Source organism: Tenebrio molitor, chromosome 1 (assembly GCF_963966145.1).
Source record: "Tenebrio molitor chromosome 1, icTenMoli1.1, whole genome shotgun sequence".
In the NCBI taxonomy this organism is placed as follows: Eukaryota; Metazoa; Arthropoda; class Insecta; order Coleoptera; family Tenebrionidae; genus Tenebrio; species Tenebrio molitor.
The window spans coordinates 9,797,157-9,813,657 of record NC_091046.1 but is presented as its reverse complement, the minus strand read 5'-3'; the positions used below and the strand labels follow the sequence as shown (position 1 = coordinate 9,813,657).

At 36.7% G+C, this 16,501-nt stretch overlaps 1 protein-coding gene across 1 annotated transcript; it reads right to left on the bottom strand.

The window, feature by feature from the left end:
• Window positions 1-303: 303 nt before the first annotated feature.
• Window positions 304-13,882, bottom strand: LOC138122818 (importin-4-like). Its single transcript, XM_069037172.1, has 15 exons — window positions 13,677-13,882; window positions 13,399-13,571; window positions 13,173-13,347; window positions 12,934-13,119; window positions 12,625-12,882; window positions 12,161-12,574; window positions 2,948-3,329; window positions 2,654-2,889; window positions 2,400-2,602; window positions 1,765-2,110; window positions 1,526-1,711; window positions 1,268-1,476; window positions 1,055-1,187; window positions 783-960; window positions 304-730 (listed from the first exon to the last, which is right to left on the bottom strand). The coding sequence occupies exons 1-15, from the start codon at window positions 13,728-13,730 to the stop codon at window positions 600-602; spliced, it is 3,264 nt and encodes a 1,087-aa protein (XP_068893273.1). The 5' UTR covers window positions 13,731-13,882; the 3' UTR covers window positions 304-599.
• Between the last annotated feature and the right edge of the window lie 2,619 nt (window positions 13,883-16,501).

The window sequence follows — 16,501 nt, the reverse complement described above, 5'->3', positions numbered from 1 at the left end:
ATTTTAAGTGAATGATTATAGGCGATAACAGATTTGAAAATTAATTTTTAAGATTACGTTAGATAAAATGATAGGTATCCATAAATAGGAATGACATCTTCTACAGCTTAAGCCTCATCGACTTTAAACAAAAATTAACATTCCTTAAAGAACTAGATTATACAATTTTTTTCACCAATAATAATTAGCGTTAACCTTGCGTCTAAAAAAAATTTGATTATGCGATTTTTTTGTTATTGCATTATTCCATGAAAACACAAATCATGCCAAACTTGGAAATTAAAGAAAGGAGAAAAAACAACGTTTTAAAGAAATCAAAGCGGTTCATTTTATTAAAAACAATAATTATTTAACTCTTTAGATGTAGCGTAGTATAGTTGATAATAGGTACAATAAATAATCAAACAAGAGCTATAATAATATAACAAAACGACATTAACCCTTGTCCTAGCAAAAAGTAATTCAACTAGAACGACCTGTGCTCCTTGGATCAGTCACAATTGCACAATTTTTAACGGTCAATCTTATCAGTTTTAGGACAAGAGTTAACTTCAACCAACCCCGACACAAAATCGCGTCGCTTCATTTTATTTGCGCTCCTAAGATGCAGTAAATAAATTCTGTAAAGAATTAGTTACTTCTGGTCCTAAGGAAGACACGGTATTCCCAAATTCTTCACTGAAATCCCTATTAATTATTTTAATGAGTTCCACTAATTTGGTTTTCGTTTCTGGAAAAATAAAAATTAAACTGGGAATATAATAATCTTCGCGAGCACTCACCATCATTGGGATACTGCTTTTTGTGATAAACTTGCACGATAATTTTGATTACATCGGATAAATGCTGCCTGAAAATGGCGTTTCCTTCGCGGTAGAGACTGCAAAAACACTCGACGACCGCTTCGTTCTCTTGGAAGTCGTCTCTCAACGGCAGACGTTGCAAGAAAGCGGGGAACACCTGAAAATGTCAAATGAGATATCCCCCAATAAATCACGCGGACAAAACGGTAGTTCCCTTCGTAAGAGAGACTTCACTTCAGAATTTGCATTACCTGTTCGAGGGGTATGCCAGCAGAATTCACGATTATCATCTTAGCCAAAGCCCCGCAGATGTTGTCCAGAGTGCCGGCGTGAGATTCTTTGGCCACCGAGGCCGACAGAGCCTGCAGAATATCTTGATAAAGACTGACAATTAAGAAAAACCACAACGAACTTGTGACGAAACAGAAATTCAATCGATTTGATTTCCACTTTTGAAAGGATACGGAAATATGGCGCTCTTGCCGTGCAGAATCATCTCGCCTAGTCCGAAGATGGCGTTGTTTCGCACCTCGTCGGCCGCGTCCTTCGCGCCGGCCAACCACAACTGCACCAGGTGCGGCAGAAACTTCTCCACGTACACGTCCAGACACTTCATGCACTCCGCCAGAGTCCCGAAAGCGAACGACCTCTGGCTGATGCTGTGCTGCTTTTTCTGAAATCACGGCGTTAGCGAGAAGGCGTGGCGAACGAGTCGCAATTACAGTTCTCTGGGTCATCAGCTGGAGTATATTCGGAAAGTAGAGGACGAAATCGTCTGGAGTGATCGCCGCTGCAAATTTTGGAATGACATCTCCGGCAGATTCCAGCAACAGTTCGTCGTGCTCCGCTTCGGCGTCGTCGTCGTTGGTTTCGGAAGCGGCGTCCAGGTCGGTGTCCTGACACATGGTCTGAAAGCACGGAGCCCTATTAAGAATGGCGTCGCGGACCGAACTCGACGTACCTTCAGCGTCAGGACGTCTATGACGCAGTTCATTATGGCCTCTCGGTGGCCCTCTCCTACGAGAACGTCACCTTTCACTTCGTCCAATAGGGAAGCGTAAGCGTCCAAACAACACATCACGACACCTCTCTCCTCGTCGGATCTGATCAGTTCGGCGCACTTGGGCACAAACATTTGGAGGGCTTTGTAGAGAGCTTGTTTCGTTTCGTTCGAGTTCATTTTATGGAGGGCGATGCAAAACTGGAGCAGGGCGTCGACGGAAGCCTTGCGGATGTCGTCTTGGGGGTAGTTTATCAACTTGAAGATCTCCTCGAAACTCTTTTCTATGTAGGGTAGAAAGGAGCTCCTAATTACAAAGGGCAAAGTTAGACCGAGTCAACCACCATCTACAAAATTTTCACTTTTGACTGAATTAGAACACATAATGTTTGCAATAGTCAACTAATAATCTGATGATTTTATAAAATGCATTCACGTTGTTTTGGCACAATGAGAGGCCATCGAAGATTTGCATTTAATTTGGTAATAAAGCTGTCTGTTAAATTAGGTTATGTTTTTCTAAGTTTGAGGTTATGTGTTTAATTTTTGTATCGCTTTTTGTGCAACTGTTCGATCGATCATCCCTAAGATATTACCCTGTGTTGATGCAGATTTCCCTCAACGCCAAACACGCCTGTTCCTTCTCTTCATTGTACGAATTCTCAACCGAATATCGACAATGCGTCGAGTCGGCACTGCTCGAAGACGCTACATCGATATCCTCCTCTTCGTCTTCATCGTCGTCGGACAACTCACCGTAAACATCTAATTCTTCCTTCTCGTCCTCTTCGTAATGAGTCTACGACACCTTCAATTAAATTCAACCATCAAATGAAACCAACACACTTACCACAATTCCTTCACTGCTTTGTATGCTATTGATCATTTGCTCGACTATTTTTGGCAAAACCGGACTGATCTCTTCTTTCATGACGATTGCCAGCGCCGCAAACAGCGCGTATACGCTCTTTCTGACATCCGGATCGTCCGTGCCCTGCAGAATCCTCAAACCAAGTTGTAGGGATTCCGCCGCCAACGGTTTGAAATTGTCCACTCCGATAAATTGTGCGATCACAGCTAAAGCCTCTGCAACGGCGACAATCAATTACTGACAGTTTTAAAAGTTGTGAAGGGCATTCTCTACCGATGGCGTAACTCTGAAGTTGATGGATTTCTGAGTTGGGGTCTGCATTGATGTACAAGTTGAGGAGTTCGATGATTTTTTGGAAGTACGGAAACAGACCCTCCTTGACGGCGCTCGCGGCTGAGCCGAGCGTGCTCAAGGCGATTCTCTTCAGTTGCATTGACCACCCGTTCGGATCTAGTGCGACGAACAGGCGGTCCATCAATGTGGGAAGGTACGGCATCAGTCCTTCGTCGAGATTCTCGCAAAACGTTTCCAAAGCGTAAAACAAGCGGTCCAGACTGGCAGATTCCGATTTTTCTTTTTCCATTTGCGCGTAAACTTGCCCCAAGTACTCGAAGAGTACCGGAAGTAGTTCCGCAGCGTACTGGCTAATTTCAGGCTGGAATGTACAAAATCAGTCAGATCATCCAATATTCCAACTTAATTAAGTATCATAAAAAAGTGTATTATAGTTAATCTTTTTCATTGCGGATGGGACAAAAGAAAACAACTTAATTAAATTGAAAATTGTGCAACTAGGATTTCAATTTACGACTTCCACTTAGACAATAGAGGAGTTAATATGAATGTGAGTTCCGAGAATGTTAATTCCTTAATAATGAAAACGATGGATTAAAAGATAATTTTGTTGGACTGCCAGTTATCGCGATAGACAATAGCTATTTATGTAACCAGTTAGGAAATGCGTTATTTTGTGTAACGAGTGAAATATTTGCGGGAGATTCCGGAAAATCACACGAGTTACACAAAATTGCATTTCCTAACGTGTTACATACAAGATTTTTTCTAATTTTGACAAAAAAAAAAGTTTCTTCGAACTTTAAACGAAGTAATGAATTTCATTAATAATAAATTATCATTGTGTTAAAATATCAAGTAGGTAAGTAGGCACGGTTATTTTGCTTAAAAACAAAAAATATGACAGTGTCAAATTGATGATACAATAAATTTTTTTCACTACTAGTGATAAAGTCTAGCTTTATCGGTTGTCATAGAACACTGAGAAGTTTCGTTTTTCTACGTTGGCCCAGTGACAGGTAAATAATTTTTCATTATTAACCAGTGGTGAATAATGGAACAACCGTCACCTAGCAACGAAAGATTGTCGTCTATTTCATTGGTTAACGTAGACGATTTTCATACCAACTGTCAAGAAATGACAACTCGGACCCGTCGCATCCGACAAAATAATTTGATTAATAATTATTATCAAAAAGGGTTTTAACGTATCTAGTAGTGAAAAAAATTGTATATAAACCACAGTGGAGAAGTCCCTTATAGCCTTCGCGCCTTACAACCCTCGGCGCGCCTCGGGCTCTAATCTTGGCGCTCTGGCTATAATCATGAACTTCTCCACCTTGGTATATAATATACTATTTCCTAACCAGTTAGGAAAGATTTTACTTTTCGTAACCAGTTACGAAAAGTGTGACGTTTCCAAACGTCAATTAATTTTGAAAAGTGTCACTTTATATGTCAAAATTAGAAAAATCAGTTTTACATCAGTCGGCTTAAACTTTTGAAATGTTTTTATTAACAATCTTGCCCACAAACTTTTATTCCATATTACCAGACTGTAGACAAGAAATATTGATGGACAAACTTTCCAAGCAAATTTTTTTCAGCAGTTTGCGTGAAAGTGACCTTTATGCCTTTTGTAGAATGAAATTATCATTAGTAATACAACGAGAGAGTACGAAATTGCCGGAAATTTTCGATCTCATTATACAAGTATTTGTTTCGACGACAATTTCCACAAGTGAGCATAGCGAACGAGTGGAAATTGTCTAAGAAACAAATACGAGTAAAATGAGGAGAAAAATTTCCCGCAATTTCGTACCACCGAGTTGTATTCGGCATGACAATTCCACGAAGGAAAATTTCATTTTCAAATTTTACACATTTTTTTTAATTTATACGTATTCTTATGCGTATTCAAGGCGTTAGTTAGTTAACGTAGTTGAAAACAACAAAAATTTTGCTGTGGACCAAAAATGAGTTTATCAAAATTCGAGGAAGGAGGAGAAAATTACAGCGATAATTTTTGGAAGGTGGAGATGATTACAGCGATAATTTTTCGATAATTTTAGGACCATGCTAAATTATCGGTGTAATTCGTTCCTAATTGGTCCAATGATTCAAAATACTACAAGCTGATTGGTTGAAATTTTCTGAGTGGAATTGTCTTTAAAATAATGGTAACAAAAAGTGGTAAAAAAGAATTCTCTTGTATTAGACGTTGTAATAAGTGTAGAGAAAAAAAATGCAATTTTTCTTGTTGTGACTTTGATCTAATTGTTTTTTTTTTGTTTTTGTTGGGTAGGTGTGCGAATTTCTCATAGCGTACCGTAAAACAAAAAAAACATTGAAGTAGGTATACGATAAAATGAAAAAGAGATAATGACGAAAACAAATCTTAATTTTTGCTTTAATGGAAAACAAAAATATACCAAACAGAAGCAGCCAGAGTTGTTCCGGATAATGAATAAAACAACAACAAATAACTCTGTTTGAAGACAAAAAAAAAGTGAAAGAAACCTTAAAAAGTTAAGATAATCAGTTCATTTAAAATTTATGCATTGCCTATTTGTATGGTAACAATAATTGCCGAATATTTCAGTGAATAATGCGACCTTGCGATAAGATGTGTTTTCAATTTGTTGCTTCGATTTGTTGATATTTGAATTTCTTGGTTGACAGAAATTCGTCCACGTTATCATTTTCTTATTAAAGAATGTTTTGTAGAAATTTCGATGTTACATAAATTGGAATTTCATCGGTCTAATTACACTACCCGACATTTTTGATTTTTTTTTTTTATAACTGCAGTGAAAACACCTAATCTGGGGTAATTAGGGTCTGTTGATTCTATAAACGTCAACAGATTTATTCTAGCACGTCTAGATTCCGAGTTAGGAATAACATGTGACAACCCATATGCATTAATGTTATTTTTATTAAAACAGTAAAAAAACTTAAAAACCAATGATAATTGTATTGCAAATTGTTAACAGACTAAGGACGATTAAGTACCAGTACAATCCAATACAAAACAATTTTTTTTTCTTTTATGCGGGCTATTATCTTCTTTTTGAAGAACCCAACAAAAATCACCCATCATAGCGGGATAGCATATCCCCTGGTACATATGCCAAACACAACTTAAGCCTACTTAATTTTGCACCTTCTAGTGTACTCTTCATGCTTGTAAGAGAAATTAATTTACAATGAATATATTATTATACACGAGTACATAAAAAATGTTCATAGGTGTCTAGTTCGCAAACGTGACGTGATGGAATATGGAAATCGGGTGTCATATAGTCCTAATAAATGAAAGGTATAAGAAAATCTCATAGTTGGGTCAGTTAGAAAAATCATGTCGGGAAGTGTTATCGTACATGGTAAGTACGTGCCCATAAATTTTGATAATATACTCAAATTTGCAAAAAATTGGGGAGGGGGTTGCCACTACAAAGATGACGATGATGTCCTTGTGCGAAAACAGATATGGGCAGAAAAACGACAAGCAACGGGAAAGAAAATATTTACAGTGTAGAAAGAGAACGAAATGACAAATGCAAAAACAAAGAAATTGTTCCATCTATTGTTACCTATCTTTTGTTGTAAACTTATATGATTTGACCTATTCTCAAGAAACCAAGTGACGAAAAGTAGATCTGCCAAGATGTTTTATAAAACGAAGAATAAAACCAATGGATGGGGAGGATCACACCTGAAGCATTTGCAGTCTACAGTGTCAGTGGGTCAACAGAAAGGGACTCACATGATGTTACAGTCAGACAAATTAAAGATAATACGTCAACTTCTTGACGGAGCTGAAAATTTCCCTTTGTGAACAGAACTACCCTATTGCAAATACATAATTACTTGATCTACAGTATCCGCAATAATGGCAACCTTATCTCATCGGTGAACTGGTAAAAAAATAATGAATTTCTTTATTACTCTTAGAAAACAAGAAATGAACAGTATCCACACACACATACAACTTTTAAAACCGATCGAGAACGTAATTGGCCAGAGCAATAAAGGATGATACAGAATTATTGCAGTATTTTCCTAACAAGTACACCAAGTTGCCCTCGATTCCTCTCTAATTGCGGTGTCCAAGCTTCCACCCAAACATTCTCGATAAGATTGAGGTCTGGCGATTTACCCGGCCATGGTATCAACTCGAATTCAGGATGCTCTTGGAACCATTTCCTTGTTACCTGTGAAGTGTGAACACTGCAATTGTCTTGCACAAGCTTGACGATGGGCATTTACTCCGGTGGGTCTACTGCTCGGACAAATGGTAAGAAATAGATCTCCGTGATCTTATGAACGCCATTCCAGAATTCCAAAGTGATTGAATCGAGTGATAAGAAGTCGCCATACCAGACGCCCCTCATTTTCAGAGGAAGAGTCCATATAACGGACTTCCAAAACTCTTGGAGTCTAGTGGGGTGACCCACGGTCACGGTCCTATTACAGAGAGCGCTTCTTTTCTCCCTGGTTTTAAACATGCATCGGAAGTGTAAGGTTTCGTAGTACATTTTTCGCATTCTGAAATGGTTCTTCCAAAATAGCATCTATCATAACATTGTCATGCTGTAGAGTTGTTTTCCTTCTTCTTGCAGTTTTGCAGCGATCATCACAAAGATCTCTTTCACCGTCTTGTTCATAGCACCTTACCCAGTTCTTAACATTCGTACCCACAGTTTGAGCGATAAACGATATCATGATCACTTTGCCACGTTCCGATTAAGCGCACACGGGTTCCTTTTGACAAAATAGGTACCGTAATACTATTTTTTGAACTCACTATTTTCAAAATGACATTTTGCGGCCGCATAATAGTGCGCGAAATCGATGTTCGCGCACTATTATGCGGTCGCAGGCGATTTTGAAGCACTAGTGCGCGAACGTCGATTTCGTACACTAGTGCGAGTGGTTTTTGGATAATTTTGAAGCACTAGTCCGATTTCGCGCCCTTCTGCTTCAAAATCATCCAAAAAGCATTCGCCTTTTTGAGCGTTCTGAAAATAATTTGACTTCATAGTAATAAACTTTGGTTTACAAAACGCCATTTCTCCTATTTGGACGATGAAAATTTCAAAAGAGTGAAAATAAATCACATTAATTCGATTGACACTTTGGCAAGCGCCATCCTACTTACAAAGGGTATACGACAAATCAGACATAATGTTCGTCTCAAAAAATATTGTACGAACCTCGATGCGAGAAGAAGTATTCGGCACATTCGCGCTCATGCGCGAAAAATGACGTCTCTCACTTATTTCGTAAATTACTATTATTCACAATCGGTAGTAACGTAAGTACAGCTTTTCGAACCCCTTAAACGTTGAAAAGTGAGCGATTACACGCGTACACTTCAACCGGTGAGTAATTGTGAAAAAAGGAGTCAGTAATGAGTCGTAATCGGTCAGTAATGAAACCCATAACTGATCTGTGGGGGCACCACTGTCGCACCAATCGCGAAAATCTCTGTATGTTTTTTTGGTATGGTAGTTTGCCTTTCTCAGATAAGATATTTGAGTGTTAATTTGTGTGCGGATTCCTGCAATTCTGGGGAAGGTACACACTATTTCACTATCAACATTGTGTTTGTTAAAAAATCTGAGCAAATGTCAATTTGGTGTGAATTTTATGAACTAAAATTTAATAAAATTTCAATCGTGCGCGCCTACAAAGTGTTAATATTTTGCCGAAATAAACGATAGGTAGGTTTTTATTTATTTTTTATTATTATGTTTTATTAAATGATTGATTGTGAATAAAATAGTATACAAACCTAAACCTCGGCGAAACTAGAGTACCATTCCTGTGTCTCGAGAACTAGTTCACCTCGAGGCGAGACTCTCGGTAAACTATAGTTCTCTCGACAGGAATGGAATCCTTCCGCCTCGGTATGTAATGTACTACAGGGTCATTATAAATTATTGTTCCATCGCAGTAGGCGTTGGTGACGTAGTTGAATGTGCCGCAAGCCTCACATGAGTGAGACTAGTATCTTCGATGGTGGCGGTAGTGGAAATCTGTCTACCTACCGGGTGAGCAACAATAACTGTTTCAGTTGGCAATACAAAATTTTGCATGAAATTTTCAAGACTGTGAATTGTACCTATTTCGGTTTGTTCTAATGACATTGTTGACATCTGGCATGCATTTCAAATTTAAACGTCTTGGTTTTCGTAATCTTCTATTAATAAAATGGTTTTCTCGTTGTAACATGACATAAAAGTCACCAAAAGTCACCAGAATTTATTGCCAACTCAAACAGTACCTAATTGTTGCTTACACGGTAGTTTGTCTAACGTTGCGAGTCTGGTGGCACATCCAAAATTTGTGTGGGTTTTCAACGCCAACTATGATGGGACAATAATTTATAATGACCCTGTATTAACCCTTTTTAAATCACAAATTATACCAATCTGTTTGAAAATTTTTTAAGCTGATTGTCCAAAATAAACCCTGTTCAAAATGCAGCAACTTCGAAGTGCGGCCTCTAATTTGTACCGCCCGAGCGAAAACACCCACTTCCAAATGATTTAAAATTCTCAAAAAATTCAGGAATGATTGTGTATCGCTGTAAAACATTCTGTAAAAATTTAAACTTTTTTAATGAAACAGGTAAATATTTCGTTTTAATTCAATAACCGCTAGATTAATTTACACAATTTTTCGATGAGAGTCCTTTCAAACATCTAAGAAAAATTTGGTGTAATTGAAATTATGAAAACATCACCGGTTTCCGAAATAAATTGAATTTGATATTAAAGTGCAAGATTTAACTATGATTTATTATTAAATTGGGGGGTCACTTCCACAAAATAGGTTGACATGGCTAATTTATGGTACCCTTTAGGGACTTAAGAATTACTCAAAAAGTTGTCAACAGATGTCTACCAACAATGAAATATTTATTTATGACACTGCAGTTGTAAATCTTGGTCATTTTTCGCTCTTAATGTTAAAATTGGAGTAATTCAAAAACCAACAATTTTCTTTCAATGCGAATTTCATAAATGTGTTCTTTGAATTAATTGTGAATTATGAGCGTGTCCGAAAAAAATTTTTTTTTTGGATCAAAATCGATTTTTTACATTTTATGGCACTGAATGAAGTGATACGGGAAAATTGATTGCACACATTTGAAGTCTTATATCAAGGGAATGTAACCCTAAAGTTTCGTGATTTTTACTAATTTTTTAAGGGTTAATCGTTCGGGCGGTAAAACTTGAATCACCCTGTACAACTTTACGATAACGCCCGACCACACACTCTCACAAACAACAGTTTGATGAATGAACTCTTGTCACATTCACCAACTCCTCGATTTGTCATCCACCACCCAATATGTAATTACAATTTTACAAGGACTGTTTGAGTTGGTAATAGGTAGAATTAAGAACATTTTTTTATTAGACTATTTGCAACACTGCAACCGGATATGTTTTGTTGGTTTATTTGACAGATACCTGACATAACATAACAGCGAGAAAATGGTAGGTTATGAGAGTAAAAATTAACGGAAAAAAGAAATTAAACTTGAAATACAGTAGAATTTTCTAACAATTAACTAAAGGAAATGCTCTAAACATAATGCAACTCTTCTTTTTAGCCTGCCGAACAGATCCACTAGCATATTTTATTTAATTTGAAATGTCAAACGTTACTGCAGTTGTACCATTTAAAAATAAAATTCAGTGTGACCACCTTAAACAGTCCTTCTTGAACACCTCAGATTATTAAAAACCATTTTTTTTTCTATTTTGCGTTCACAATGGACTCATTACGAAACCTAGACAGACGTCGAAACAGTTTTCTTTTCAATACGCAACAGATATAATACAAACATTCAAACGGAACTTCAAATTTGGACACTCAAAACCTTGTAGCGAAATGTAAACCATCACATTTATTAGCATTTAACTAAAATAAACGCCCACTCTTAGCTAATATTTTTTAAATTAATTCTTATCTTGAACTGACTAAATTGATAGCATAATGTGCAACTTCAGTTTGATTTGTAAATGCTTCAGCTTCAATAGTGTCACAACTATTACGCTAGTGGTTCCCCAAAAATCCTTATACCTACATTTATTTTTTTTGGAGAATTTTTAATTTCTAGTAGGTACTATCGCGGCCATCCAAAAGTGAACGTTTTTTTTTTTATAGTTTGATATTTACTTTAAATCATAGGCGTCCTAAAATGTCAAAGTTTGACACTAGCGATAAAAAATTTATTGAAACTATTTTTTTTTAATGCCACATCCCTCTCCGATGCAGACAGCTAGGGCTATTGCAAAGCTAGAAGAAAATTGGTCGTTGGCTGCTGTGGCGAGAGAATTACATTGCAGTAAGACTTGCATCTTCAATATAAAGAGGGGTTGGCAAGAAAACAGGCTTGAGAGGCCAATGCGAATAGGTGTTAGAAAGGTTTCTTTACTAAAGTTTACTTTCACTTTAATAATGTATTCATTACTTCTCAGTCTTTTTATTATTACAACTTTTTATTACTTATTATTAAAATAGTAACGCCTGCTGCACGAACGCCAATGAATACAGCCTGATTTAATCTAACGAAAAATACGGAAATTTTCGCAAGCTATCGTTCACTTTTGGATGGCCGCGATTGTACGGTCAGTGGACAAATAAAACTGGGACACTTAAAATTTAATCTGTGTAAATCAGACCATTCAATTGTCAATATATTTGTCAGTGTCTATATAATATGTCATACCAAAGTTAACCTATTTGTGATAAAGCCGTAATTAAACGATGCAAATTTGTAAATTTTGACTTATGTGATTGTCATTTTTGTCCCAGTTTTATTTGTCCACCGACTGTACATATGCAAGAAATGCAAACTATAACTAACGTTTTATAAGACATATTGTTTACTCGTTCCTTTGTGGCTCGTCGTGCCTCAAACAACTTGTGCGGTAATATCTTACAAAACTTGTATCATAACACATTATAGATATCTGAAATTAGCTTATCAGAACTGTCATGCATTATGGAACGATCTAATACATCTCATTTTGTCTTTCACAGTTTTAAATTCAAAAAACCAAAATTACTGTTTGCACATTTTTTAAGTTCTTAAATATTCCCTCAAACGAATTTTTTTCCACAAAAACCGAATACCACAAATAAATGGAATATGAGTATAACACTCACCTGCAGGTGTTCAGCAAACTGTCCCAGTGCGAAAAACGCGGCATTCCTCACCACCGCATTCGGATTGTGTATAGCGTTACAAACGCATTTTAGAAACGGTTCCAGATACTTATGACGGATTCGTTCCGAGCAACCTTCCGCTAAAACAGCCAGAGACAAGTACGCCGCCTTTTGCGCATAAATGTCGTTGCCTTGAATAGCCGGCTCTACCCTAGTTAATAAATATGGAACAACTTTTTCTGATGGTATATGTAAAGCGATCAGATCCAAAGTCTGTGTGGCTATAGTAATAGAAGTAAATTGGTCAGGATCCCCCAAAAAATATTCCTCATTGACGTCGTCGTCGGGTTGTTGTGCCATCAACTGTATCAACACGTTTATGATCGGTTCGACTAATTTGTTTTTTTGAATAACCTGAAAAGCGCCATCAGTACTGGGGCAAAGGAACCAGACAAAAGTGCAACCTTGCCCTTGGATCTGATCAACCAACCGACAACACTGATCGCTTTGATCTGAACAGTGGTCGGCATCGAATTATCACTCCCGATGCGAAGGCACATGTCTACGATCAGCCTTACATGTGGAACAACGACAGCAACAGCATACTCAATCAGTTCTTCCAATATTTCGAACAGTTCACAAGCGCGCTTTTCGTCTTCTTGAGCAAATGCGTTAATTATTTCTAAAATACGTGGTAACAAACTGTGGTACACGTTTACCATCTGAAAACATCAATTCACAAATGTGCCAAATCACCAATGGTATATATTTACTTGTTGATGGCCGGCAATTACAGACACCAAGTTGTTCATAGTTACCACAGTGTAATATGCTAAATTAGAGTTTAATTCTGGAAGAGTATTTAAGATATTTGCAAAAAGTATCGCAAAAGCGTCAGCATGGTTAATGTAAGAACCCTGCGATATCTCAGTCATAATTGATAAAGTGTACATTCCCAACTAAAACACGATTTCGGTTAAATTTAGAATTGTGTTTGTTTTCAGGTGGCTACTTCTCGATCAAAAATATGGTCGCTGCTACAAAGCGTGTGTACAAACTGTAAAACTTCCGGCCATGTATTGTCAGGGAATTCATGTTTACCTAAAATTCCAAGAAACTGCGCTATAGCATTTTTTACTAGCTTTTCTTGTTCGTTTACTAAGGCTTGCAGCATCCCTTGCTTTATCCTGCAAACAAAAAAACATGCAACTGGGAGTGAGACATCGTAACTGTTCTACCTATTTCTAGTCTCTACATTCAGCTTAGTCCACTGTCGCTTTTTCCCGAGCTTCCTCCGAAGCAGCACGGCTGCGGATTGTCTGATTTGAGAATTCGAAGATGAGACTATCACTTCACACAGTGCCGGAATGGCTTCCGGCTTTTTAAATGCCTCTTTTAATTCTATAGTTCCCTTTGTAACAAGAAATCAGAAGTGAATGGTTTATTTTATGTACGTACACGTGTTTAGTGAGGTTAAGATCACAGTTTAATGCATATCGGCTAAAACAATTTTTACCTGTTGAATAACACTGCTATTTGCCACGAGAAGCTTGGCCAAGATTTCTTCCATTGTTCCCTGTCCTAATTAATGTCATACGATCAAAAAACAATTAATTAAATACCGGTAATGGCATAAAGTATTTGCGCACCAATGCACTGATATGCAAAAAGAAATAAGGAGTTTCGGGTAGGTACTGGGAAATATGATGTGAATCATGTGTAAAATGACAGCTCCGGGGTGTGCTGCCATCTGTCCGCAGATTTTAAGCCGACCTAAAGCTGCGATCACAGTGCTGACTCACACATAAACGCAATGAGGTTACGTTTTGGTGTTCAGTATTTTTTTGTAATGTAAAAAGTAAAAACTGAAGAAAAAATATTGCCAATGAGAGAATCTGAGGCTGTAATAATGTGAGAAATTTTCTAGTCACACAAAGAAAGAAGAATGAGTTTAAATGTAGGTGAGGTGAACAACAAAATTTGAATTAATGGTGGCATTTTTTTTCTCGTTGAGTTTTCCGAAAAGAACTTGGATAAGAACCTTTATTTTTTTAAAAGAAACGTTTTTCGATTATTTTTATTTTTCGCCGTTTGCCGTTTTCGCGCGATCACCATTTTTTTCTAGACAATCCTCCATTTTTTCAGTTTTGGGTGAACTCTCAGTTTTTGATTCCTATCCTGAATTTTTAAAGATAAAAACATACCAAAATCTCCACAGAAAAATTCTTTAATGCAATGGAATTATTTTAAAATTAAAGTTAATTTTTTCTTTAAAACAATTGTCAAAGTGTTGTCATGTTGGTATGAGCCACTTGGGCGAGATTCCAATAACCTTTGGCCACCCCGAAGTCCAGACTTAACGCCTTTAGATTTTTTCTTGTGGGGCACATTAAAAGAAAGAATCTACCAAACACCTGTATAAAATTAATATTTTTGATTACATCTAAGAAAATGGCGGACAAAAAATTTCGTCCACAACTGTCATTCCACGTTCCTAAAGCAGCCTTTAGGAACGAATAACCTCCTTCACATGTTGACATGTGTCAATCAAATTGTGTCTATGTTCTTTATGGGTGACAGTAATAAATTTCAAATTTTAATTTGCAAACGTCAATCATAATGACAATAAAGGTTAAACTACACGCAATTTTTGTGAAATGACAGGAAAAGGGTGGATGAAATTTTTTGGCCGGAGTAGTACAATCGCGGCCATCCAAAAGTGAACGATAGCTTGCGAAAATTTCCATATTTTTCGTTAGATTAAATCAGGCTGTATTCATTGGCGTTCGTGCGTACTATTTTAATAATAAAAAGTTGTAATAATAAAAATGAGACTGAGAAGTAATTAATACATTATTAAAGTGAAAGTAAACTTTAGTAAAGAAACCTTTCTAACACCTATTCGCATTGGCCTCTCAAGCTTGTTTTCTTGCCAACCCCTCTTTATATTGAAGATGCAAGTCTTACTGCAATGTAATTCTCTCGCCACAGCAGCCAACGACCAATTTTCTTCTAGCTTTGCAATAGCCCTAGCTGTCTGCATCGGAGAGAGATGTGGCAATACATTTGTATCTCATGTCATACGCAAAATGACAGATCTGTGGTGTGCTGCCACCTAATGTTAATGTCTTACGCTGACACTCACTAAATTAACGATCACAAAGGTAAATTACCCATAAACTTTGGCTGGTTTGTCTGTCTCACTGCGTTCGGCAGCCAATCTACCAGCCGCAGCACATAAAACTCCACTTTTGCCCCTCATAACATACCTAATATACTATTAAGAATGGCCCATTTAACCCTTGTTCCCATTAAAAAAAAAATAATTTGGCTTTGTACGGTTGGCTTCAGAAAAAACGGGAACTGTCAGAAAAAGTTCTGTCAAATTTTATTACATTTTTATAGTTTGAAACGGTCTTTTAGAATTTAGGTTAAAAAATTACACTTATGTGTCAGAAATGTCATTTATGCAAATACAAATACTACTGTCAAACAGACACAAATTGATATAAATTGACAAATTAAATTTCCAATTCACATTAGGTCAAATTTCGTTTCCCGTTTTTTTTGAAGCCAACTGTATTTTGAAAATGTATGTATAAAAAAATATTTTAAAACATTTGAAAAGTAGCTTTCAATGAGTCCTAAGCCTATTTAAAATTTCAGGGTTCTAGCTTAAACCATTTTAGCAGGACGGAGCGGGTTCCATACATAATCGCAACTCTGTATATAAATATTTTTGTGTATATACTGTTTTCATGTGACTTTGATGGGTCCAGGTATAAAATTATGATCTTCACCAAATCAGCAAAGAGACATTTTGCATTTTTACAGGCTAGCTAAACTTAAATTTTGCTAGCACTGCTCATTGCGGATAACGGATTGAAAAGCTGAGTATTTGGAGACCGGGACCTTTACGTTTCTTATCTACCGATTCTATTTGAATGCATTTTAAAGAAAAATGACTCTAATGTAGATATTTTTCAGATAAATTTACTTGGTAGGTATGTAAAAAACGACTACTGGCTGTTTACTGATAATTCTAATTTTATTGTTTTACACCCCGACCATTCAGAGTCGCATGAAAACCCTATACAGTGAGCGGCAAAAGTATGGAATAAATTCATTATAATTAAACAAAATTTTTTTTCAAAAAAATCTTTGGACGGGTCAATTTTAGTTTATAAAATTACATGTTTTAGTACCAAATCAAATTCCAAGCAGTCATTTGTTTTCGTGTGATGACGTCATCGATATTTTTTTTAAATGACAACCCCCTATTTTTTTTCTTCATTCTGATAGCCCTTTTAATTGTCTAAACGACATAATAAGGAAATTTTT

Excerpts from the sequence above, each read along its gene's own strand:
- LOC138122818 (XM_069037172.1), bottom strand. The coding sequence starts at position 13,730 with ATGGAAGAAATCTTGGCCAAGCTTCTCGTGGCAAATAGCAGTGTTATT. Across the intron at positions 13,348-13,398 it reads AATGTAGAGACTAGAAATAG|GATAAAGCAAGGGATGCTGC; the intron begins GTAGAACAGTTA and ends TTTTGTTTGCAG. Across the intron at positions 1,188-1,267 it reads GGCAAGAGCGCCATATTTCC|TCTTTATCAAGATATTCTGC; the intron begins GTATCCTTTCAA and ends CTTAATTGTCAG.